General features: G+C 36.0%; 1 protein-coding gene across 2 annotated transcripts in view; it reads left to right on the top strand.

Annotated features, from left to right (window-relative positions):
- Positions 1-933: 933 nt before the first annotated feature.
- The window catches only part of LOC127797078 (uncharacterized), a 34,680-nt gene continuing 25,727 nt past the window's right edge, over positions 934-9,886 (top strand). For both annotated transcript variants that reach the window (XM_052329591.1, XM_052329590.1), the window contains exons 1-3: positions 934-1,195; positions 1,416-1,580; positions 1,691-1,771. In XM_052329591.1, coding sequence (XP_052185551.1) covers positions 939-1,195; positions 1,416-1,580; positions 1,691-1,771 — 503 coding nt within the window. In that variant the 5' untranslated portion in view covers positions 934-938. The remainder of the gene's footprint in view (positions 1,196-1,415; positions 1,581-1,690; positions 1,772-9,886) is intronic.

Below are 9,886 nucleotides of genomic sequence, written 5' to 3'. Positions count from 1 at the left end.
TAGATCTAAATTCAAGTTTTAAGTTACAATAGAGTTTCAAGTTGTTATTTTGGAAGCACTTAGAATCAGTTTCTCTAGTTGGAATTCATTACCTCACAATTTAAACAAATTCAAAGATCAAATAGATATGAAGAAAACATAATAAAAAATTGATAAAAATTAAGACAAACCACAGAAGAATACAAAGTCTTATCTTGATTCAGATTGTCTCTTAGGACAACCTTACATCCAGTCTCCAAAACCTCTCAAGAGCATCCTTTATTTGATTTACTAGAATGCGATGAGTACAGAAATTCCTTCTCATAATTACAACATTTCAAAATTACAAATAACTATTTTATGACACAACTTTTTCTCTTTTATTTTCTCGTGAGGATAATATATCGCCTAAATATTTAGATCACTGTCCTATTTATAGAAGATATGACATTAACTTCTAAGCACTTTATAACCAATATGGATATTACCGGTTTTAACCCCCAACTTAATTCTAAATACAAGTTGGTTATCGCCTATCTATACTCTCTAAATTTCGATGCATTCTTACCGCCAATCATAGGATTACTCGAGATAACACCTTAACACAAGTTTATCTATTTAAAATTTCTTTGAGTTAAACGGGTATACCCACGTAATTAAACCTTAGGACTTCGTCAAATGTGACAACCTGGAGTAAATTATAAGGTACGACCTTGTAAAACTTGGAATAAATCTTAATGAAAATTTAAAATTCATACACCCTACCTTACAGTATACTGTAATAAATTAAACGTAAAGGGGAATAATTGTTAGTTTGAAAACTTCGAATAAATTACAAAATATACACAGCAGAAGAAGGTTTCAGCCCAGCCCAAACGGAAGTAGAGTCGGTCCAACAGAAAGCGCAATTTGGGCTCCCAAGCCCAAATTCCTTTCCAGAGAACCTTGTAAATGACCGAATGGAGAGAGAGTGCGGTTCTCCCCGCAAGGACGGAGAAATCGAGGAAGGAAGAGAAGAGGTGGAAATGGAAGGGAACAACTTCGTCGGCGGCGGTGGCGGTGGCGGCGGCAGTGGAGGACCAGGCGGAGGAGGAGGAGGAGGAGGAGGAGAGGACTTCGCCGTCGGATGCATCCTGTCGATCAAAACCACTCTTGGCGACGAATTCGACGGCCAAGTCATCACCTTCGATCCGCTCTCTAACATGCTTGTCCTTCATATCCTTGCTTAAACCCCAGAATCTAATTGCCCGCACATTTCTACGTAGTGATTTATATGCACTTATCTCCACACATATATGTTTACTCATACAATTTGTTACTCATTCTCCACTGATATATCCTTGCTTGAACCCTAGAATTAAGTTGTCTACTCCCACTACTAATATATGTGGTGCATTTTCGATTTGACTTCTTTAACTGTGTATGTGATTGGCACAAGAGGGCACCAAACCGGTATCGGGTCCGAAGCGGAACATAAGGCTATTGAAGGCCAATTATATAAAGGAGTTTGCATATTTGGGCCAAGCCGAAGACCCTCTTGATATCAAGAGGTGTTACCTCGATCTCAATGCCCTCCAAGCTCGAGAAGAGTCTGCCATTAGGTACCTGGGATCTGCCTATAAACGATTGCAATTTCAAATTTTGTATTTGTCTATTTTTTTATTCTACAATCATTTTCTTCTTAGTGGTGGCGATATATGTCGAGTTGCAGGCAGGCGGAGATAGAAGCTGAGAGGATTGGCGTGGGTGTTACGGCAGAGGCACAGAATATTTTTGATGCATTGTCAAAGACGTAATTCCCTCTGCCCTTAATGATTGAAAAGAATGTGATATTGCCTGTTATTAGTGAATGTGCCTCTATTTACCTCAGTGATCTTTGCTTTTCTTCTGTTTCATGAAATTCTGTGTCTATGTCTTTAGTCATATGCAATAGTTATTCTCTATAAAGCAGTGTTTCTGTCATTGAAAATGTACTAAGGGAGCCAAGGATTGAATCTTAAGATTGACAAGGACCCCATTCCTACACTGAGAAATTTGAAACCAACACTCCACAAAAAGTAGGAGCAAGGGGCAGAAAACCCTACGAAATAACATTTTTATGATTACTTGGTTATTTCGCGAATTGTTTCATTCATGTTTCTAAATAAAGGACACATTTTCTCTCAAAATTTATAGCCCATCATGTATTCCACAATATGATGTACCATTGTGGATGAATTAAGAAGGGTCACTGGGGCAGATTTAATGGGGTGGGGGGGGGGGGGGGCACGTGCTCCCACTGTGTATTCTAGACTTTTTAATTTATTTTGCAGATGGAGTAGTTTTCCTCGTGAGTTTTTACTTTAATATGTAAAATGTTAGAGAATGTTCACATGGGATAAGGAGGCAGGACACTACTTTTTGGATTCTAGGTTTGATCCCCAGCAGACTTGAGTAAATGTTTTATTTATTTTGGAATCTGGAGAGAGCATTCCTAGCAACTATGCAGATCAAGTATTAGTAGAATTCCTATAAGCCTTAATCCTATTATTAGTACAATTTCTATAAGCCTTAATCCTGTCTTTGATACATAAATTTTAACCAGCCACTTCTCTTTATATATGATTATATTTTTTGTAAAAGTATTAAATCACTTTATCAGAGAATTTAGTTATACAAGTAGAGAAGAATATTAATACGTATAAAAAGATTTTTTGGAGTAGTTCAATCTGACTTGATTCAAAACATGTAATATTAAGTTCCTACTCTATTATTCAATAATAAATTTTACTACTCTCTGGTTAATGTATTTGGTTGCAGCAATTTCAAGCAAGACTCATTCTCATTCATCTTTAAAACCAAAAACTGACAAATTGCTTGTAGCCTATTGTGAATTTGATGATGAATATTCTCATACCGTATGTGAAGTTGGCAGACAGAACCATTTTCTACTCCCTTGCATGCATCCTATATAAAATTTTGAGAAAACTGAAGCCATATGGTGCATTATAGTATACTTTTATGGGTATTATACCTATAAATATTTATTGTACCCTACTCTTATGGGTAATATACCTGTGAATATATATGTGGCTTGTAACTATATACACACACAGAAGATGTTAGATTGCTGTGAGGCTCTCTCCAAAAATTTATTTTTTTGCATAAGCTGTCTGGCATAAAATAATGAAAGGTATTTCCTTTGAATAGATTGAGTAGATATGTGAAATTTTTGTATTTGTTGAATAAGTATTTTGTTGTATTAAGTTAATATATCATGGAAGGATATTTATTTTTATGTGAAGCAAAGTTCTAAAATTTATAAATTCTGTGAATGATAATTCAAATTATAAGTTGTGTCCCCACCACCATACAAAATTCCTGTCTGCCCTTGAAAGGGCCTATTTGATTTAAAAAAAAGACCAGAAATATTTTTTCATTTTTTGTTTTTGTTCATAATTCACTAAACATATTCAATGAACCATGTCTTGTGTATTCTATTTACAGATGATATTTTGTTGGTGGATAAAATAAAGGGTGTGAATACTAAGCTTGAGATATAGAGGGATACTTTAGAATCTAGAGGTTTTAAGTTAAGTAGATTGAAAATCGAATACATGGAATGCAAATTTAGTAAAAACATAAATGTTTATTATATTATAGTAAAATTGGGAGATCAAGTCATTGCAACAAAAGATCAGTTTAGATAGCTTAGATTAATAATATAAAAAGATGAAGAGATTAATGAGGATGTTATTCACAAACCTATGGCCAGATGATTAAGATGAAAAACTGCATCCGACATTTATGTGGTAGTAAGATATCATTACAGTTAAATGGAAATTTTTATAAGAAAGCTATAAGATTAGCTTTGTTGTATCACACAGAATGTTGAATAGCAAAGCATCAATATGTGCAAAATATGATCATAGTAGAGAGGAGAATGTTAAGATGGATGCGACTATACAAGAAAAAAAAATTAGAATGGCTTATGTTAAAGATAAAATGTGGGAGACACATTTAAGATGGATTTGTCCCGAAAGAAGAAGACCAATAGAGACTTTTGTGAAGATAATGGATGAAATGGAACAAGTATGTAGTAAAAGATGTAGAGGAAGGCCAAGATAAATTTGGGTGGAGACACTTGGGTGTAATGTGAGTTATATGAGCCTTACAAGAGATTAGATATACTTTTTGGTGTCAAACAAATTAATTGTTATATAGAAGTACTTGCATGACGACAAAACACAAGAAGTTAGGTAATTTACTTAATTCTTTTCTATAATTTTTATAAATTTGTTTGTATAAATTGTCATGTACCTAGGGTTTAGCCTAGGGTTGGATTGGAAATTGGAAGAATGAAGGGGGAAATTTAGAAGAAGAATAGGGAGAATTAGAAGAGCAGAAAGCGAGGGACAGAAAGATTGAGAGAGAGAATTTAGAGGAAGGAAATCAGAGTATTCAATTATCAATTCAAAACATAACCTCTCATCCTCAGCCGTGACTTATATATAGCCTATAGCCTCCCACATGCACCCATGTGCAATACAAAAACAGCCTAACTGCCTATTAGCTAAGGACAAAGCCTTATACCAGAAAACAAGAAAAGGAAATTACAATTATTGTATAATGCATGTAAACTCCTACTATTATATTTACTAATCTATCCTTGGGGTCATGACATAAATGCACATTGTTCTTATGCTTATGTTATTTGTATAAATTTGTTTGGTATCTTGGAAGCTTCAATATTTATATTTTATTTATTGTATAAATTTACAACTTGAATTGACAAAGTTACAATTAAAATTGCACGTAATGTTCAAAAGGACCTATATACAAGAACAAAGGAGATGTTCAAAATTGTGAAAATTACAGAGGAATTAAGTTAATGAGCCATACCATGAAACTCTGGGAGAGAGTAATAGAGCAGAGGCTCAGAAAAGAAACAAAGGTCTCGGAAAATCAGTTTGGTTTCATGCCTGGTAGGTCAACAATGAAAGTTATATACCTACTGAGGTGCCTAATGGAAAAGTATCGGGATCATCAGAATGACCTACATATGGTGTTTATAGATCTAGAAAAGGCCTATGATAGGGTCTCTAGAGAAGTATTAAGGAGGGTTTTAGAGAAGAAATGAGTCAGAATAGCCCTTAAGGACATGTATCACGGTGCAGAGACAAGGGTCAGAACATGCGGAGGGGATACTGAACCGTTTACAACTACAATAGGACTGTATCAAGGTTCTGCACTAAGTCCATACTTATTTACTCTAGTAATGGATGAACTAACTAAAGATATTCAGACAGAGGTGCCATGGTGTATGCTATTTGCAGACGACATAGTGTTGGTGGATGAAACAAAAGAAGGAGTGAACACTAAGCTTGAGTTGTGGTGAAACAATTTAGAATCTAAGGGATTTAAATTAAGTAGAAAGAAAACAGAATATATGGAATGTAAATTTAGTAAGAATGCAAGAGTGGATGATGTTATAATAAAATTGAAAGACCAAATCTTACAAAGAAAAGACCATTTTCAATATTTGGGATCAGTGATTAAAAAAGATAGAGAAATTCACGAGGATGTCGCACATAGAATTAAGGTAGGTTGGCTAAAATGGAGAAATGCATCGGGGGTGTTATGTGATGGTAAAATCCCATTAAAACTGAAAGGAAAATTCTATAGGACAGCTATAAGACCAGTGTTGCTGTATGGTTCAGAATGTTGGGTAGTAAAATACCAGCATGAGCAAAAGACGAGTGTAGCGGAGATGAGGATGTTAAGATGGATGTGCGGCCATATAAGAAAAAATAAAATTAGAAATGAAGTTATTCGTAATAAGATAGGAGTAGTGCCAATTGAGGAGAAGATGAGAGAGACTAGATTAAGATGGTTTGGTCATGTGAGAAGGAGACCAAGAGACGCTCCTGTGAGGAGAATTGATGAAATGAAACAATTAGTCAAAAAAAGAGGTAGAGGCAGACCCAAGAAAACTTTGGGAGAGACGTTAAAGTTTGATATGAAGTGTATGGATATAAATGAAGATATGACAAAAGACAAAAATACATGGAAGTCTAGAATTCATGTAACCGACCCCACACAGTGGGATAAAGGCTGGATATGTTGTTGTATACCATATGCATTTATCGTATACATTTTTTGTTTATAATTTCATTTGATTTTGGTATATATTTGTTGTATAAATTTGTAGAAACGGAAAGGAGCTAATTTTCCCTTGATTAGTGGGAATTATCTCAAATTTTTTGATTGATACCCCAAATCACTTCCTTGATTGATAGAGTATATTGTAGGACTATTATGTATATTCTTCTTTCCTAATTTTTTCTTTCCTATTGTGTTGTATTCTTCCTCTATAAGAAAGATAGGAATCATTGTATTTTAATTCACAATGAAATAGAGAATTTCTTCTCCATACATTTTTAGCTTATATGGTATCAAAACAGGGAAGAAATCACAGTCGTTCACTATGAAACCCTAGGCAACCGTTCATTTAATCACAACTGTTCACTTTGTAATCCTAGGCTGCCATTGCCCAACATTGGCCGTCGGCTAACTAACCCTCGACCACCGTCGTTCATCTCTAATAGGGTCCCGCGATTGTCAAAACCCCAGGTCGTTTGCCCCATCGTAGTCCTCAGATGGCCTTCACAAAGCCATTCGACCTTGATTGACCTTCGCGACACTGCTGTTGGCCATCAATGTGACGCCAGACGCCCTTTGCGATACTGCTACCAGTGCTGTTTTGTTCTCTACTTGGCCCTTGTCCAACACCACCATGTCTGACATTGCCTTTACAACCACTCCAACCCATCAAGCATAGGCAGATCCCGTTCAGTTCCGAATCCCTCAAGTCTCCTCCGAACCATACCCGGTATAGATTACTACCATTCATCTTAATTGTACCAATTTTTTGTGTTGGTCCTAATTTGTTCGTATGTGTTACGGTAGCTAGCTGTTAAGTGAAGATAACAGTGTATTTGGGCTATTAGAATGTAAATAATCGTTGAGCATAGCTGGGGAAAATGTCCCAACATGCAGGATCGCGTGAAGCGCACCCAGTGCACGCTGTAGCCACTTGTAAGTGCACATGGCCACTTGTTCGTGCACATGGGCAAGACCCAACGGCTTTTGGCGCCCAAACGAGCTTGATCAGTATATATAACTGATCAAGAGCACCTTAATGGTATGTTGAATGAAATCAGGAAATCAGTTTTCTTCTTAATTCATTTCCCTCCTAAATTTCACTCTCCTTTTTTCCTCCAAATTCTCTCAAGTCTTCTCTCTCTTTTCCTCTCGCCATTCTCGATTTCACTTGTCAGATCAAGAATATGACAGTATGTACATTCGAGGACGGGGAAAGATCGATTATTTGACGGGCGCTATGTAGGCTCTTGACAGTGCAAACCCAACTTATGACACTTGGGATGTCGAGTATTCAAAGGTGATGACGTGGCTCGTGAACTCCATGGAGGAAGAGATTAGTTCAAACTACTTGTGTTTCTCTACGGCTAAGGAACTTTGGGATGAGGTCACTGCCATGTATTCCAATTTGGGTAATCAATCCCAAATCTACGAACTCAACTTGAAGCTCGATGAAATTCGGTAAGGCAGCGACACCGTCACCACATATTTCAACTCCTTGAAGCATATATGGTAGGATCTGGATCTCTTTAACACTTACAAGTGACAAAGCCCTGACAACTGCAAACATTATCAAAAAATGGTTGATGCTAACCGGGTTTTTAAATTCCTTGTTGGCCTCAATATTGAGTTTGATGAGGTCTAAGGTAGGATCATTGAAAGAAATCCTCTTCCTTCACTCAGTGAAGCCTTTTCAGAAGTTTGGTTTGAGGAAAGCTAAAGACTTGTCATGCTTGGCAAGAAGAGCAGTGGTGCGAGTGGTTTAATTGAGAATACTGCACTTGTTACTGTTGATGCTAATGCTGGTGGACGACAACTCCTTGGTCAACAAAAGGTTGAAAAGAAACCCTGTGTTTGGTGTGACCATTGCAACAAACCATGCCATACTCGGGAAACTTGTTGGTTGATCCATGGAAAACTAGCCAATTGGAAGCCAATGTAGAAACAACCACAACCTACTCTGAATGAAGTTGAAGCTAAAGTTGGACCGTTCAATAAAGAGCAGATCGATCAACTCTTGAAACTGCTAAAGTCTAATCCGTCACCTAGTGCGCCCAATTGTTTATTGGCCCATTTAGGTAGAAATCCCTTCGCCCTATCTTGTTCCTTTAAATTTGCTCCTTGGATCATTGATTCAGGGGCATCTGATCATATGACTGGTTTATCACATCTATTCAATTTGTACATTCCTTGTCCTGGTAGAGAAAAATTAAGAATAGTCAGTATAGTCTTTCACCTTTTGCAGGTATAGGTCTCATTAAACTCTCTGATAGTATTAATCTTAAATCAATACTTCATGTCCCTAAACTTGCCTGCAATCTTTTGTCTATTAGTAAACTTTCAAAAGATTCTAATTGTCGTGTTATCTTCTTTGATTCTTATTGTACCTTTCAGGACCAGAACTCGAGGAAGACAATTAGTAGTAGTAAGAGAGATAAACAAACTTTACTATTTGGATGGGCATGTGTTCAGTAATAAAAAAGCTCATGGATTGAGTGGTATTGCTTCGATTTCTATTTCTGATCAAATAATACAATGACATCTTAGGATATGCCATCCTAGTTTTCCTTATTTACGACATTTATTTCCTAAGTTGTTTAAAGGAGTGGATGCTTCTATATTTCAATGTGAAAGTTGTTAGTTGTCTAAAGATCAGCGTGTTAAATTTTTTTCAAAACCCCACTACCCTTCAAAACCATTTTATTTGATTCATAACGATGTTTGGGGACCCTCAAAGGTTAAAAGATGGTTTGTAACTTTTATTGATGATCATACTAGACTTTTTGGGTTTACTTAGTTGCCAAGAAATTTGACGTGGCTAGAATTTTCAAAGATTTCTTCCACATGATTGAAGCCCAATTTAACACAAAAATTTGTATTCTTTGATTAGATAATAGAACCGAATATTTTAATGAATCTTTGGAGGCTTTTTTTGAAAGAAAAAGGAATTCTATATCAATCCACATGTCATGAAACTCCCCAACAAAATAGCATTGCTGAACGCAAAAATAAACATTTACTTGAAGTAGTTAGGGCTTTTATGTTTTCCATGAATGTCCCAAAATATCTCTGGGGAGATGTGGTTTTAACGGCCTCCTATTTCATCAATAGAATGCCAACTCATGTTCTAAACTTTGAAACTCCTTTACATTTTTTAAAAAAGTTTTTCCCCGTGTGCTGGTTGTACTCTGTGTTACCCTTAAAGGTCTTTGGATGCACTTGTTTTGTTTATATTTTACAAACATTTCGTTTCAAATTGGATCCCATAGCTGGAAAGTGTGTTTTTTGGGGGTTATACTCCAAATAAAAAACGATACAAGTGCTTTAACCTTGTGACAAAAAAAAAAAACTAATATAAGCATGGATGTGTCTTTCCTCGAGAATCAACCTTATTTTTTCAAAAATTATCTTTAGGGGGAGAATGGTATGGAAGAAGATAATTTTTTGGAACTTTATGTTGAAGAAGATACTTTTTTGAAAATCCATGAACCTCTTCCAACCATGATTGACACTCCACTCCACTCTGATAAACAATCCAAGGAAACGAATGTTCAAAAAAATAAAGAAGATGATGTGTTTAGTTCACATGTGCCTATCATGATGGAGTTGAAAATAGGGGGAGAATTACCACAAATGGATCAATGCAATTCGAAATCGGAGCTTCAATTTTATGCTAGAAGGTAAACTTAGAAGAATACTATCAATCCGAATATTCCTCTAGCAACTGAACAGTCGACATCTCCTAATGATGGTCTTCCTTCTTCTT

Source organism: Diospyros lotus, chromosome 3 (genome assembly GCF_014633365.1).
Source record: "Diospyros lotus cultivar Yz01 chromosome 3, ASM1463336v1, whole genome shotgun sequence".
Lineage (NCBI taxonomy): Eukaryota > Viridiplantae > Streptophyta > Magnoliopsida > Ericales > Ebenaceae > Diospyros > Diospyros lotus.
The sequence above is the reverse complement of the archived record's forward strand: the minus strand, read 5'-3'. Positions and strand labels throughout refer to the sequence as shown.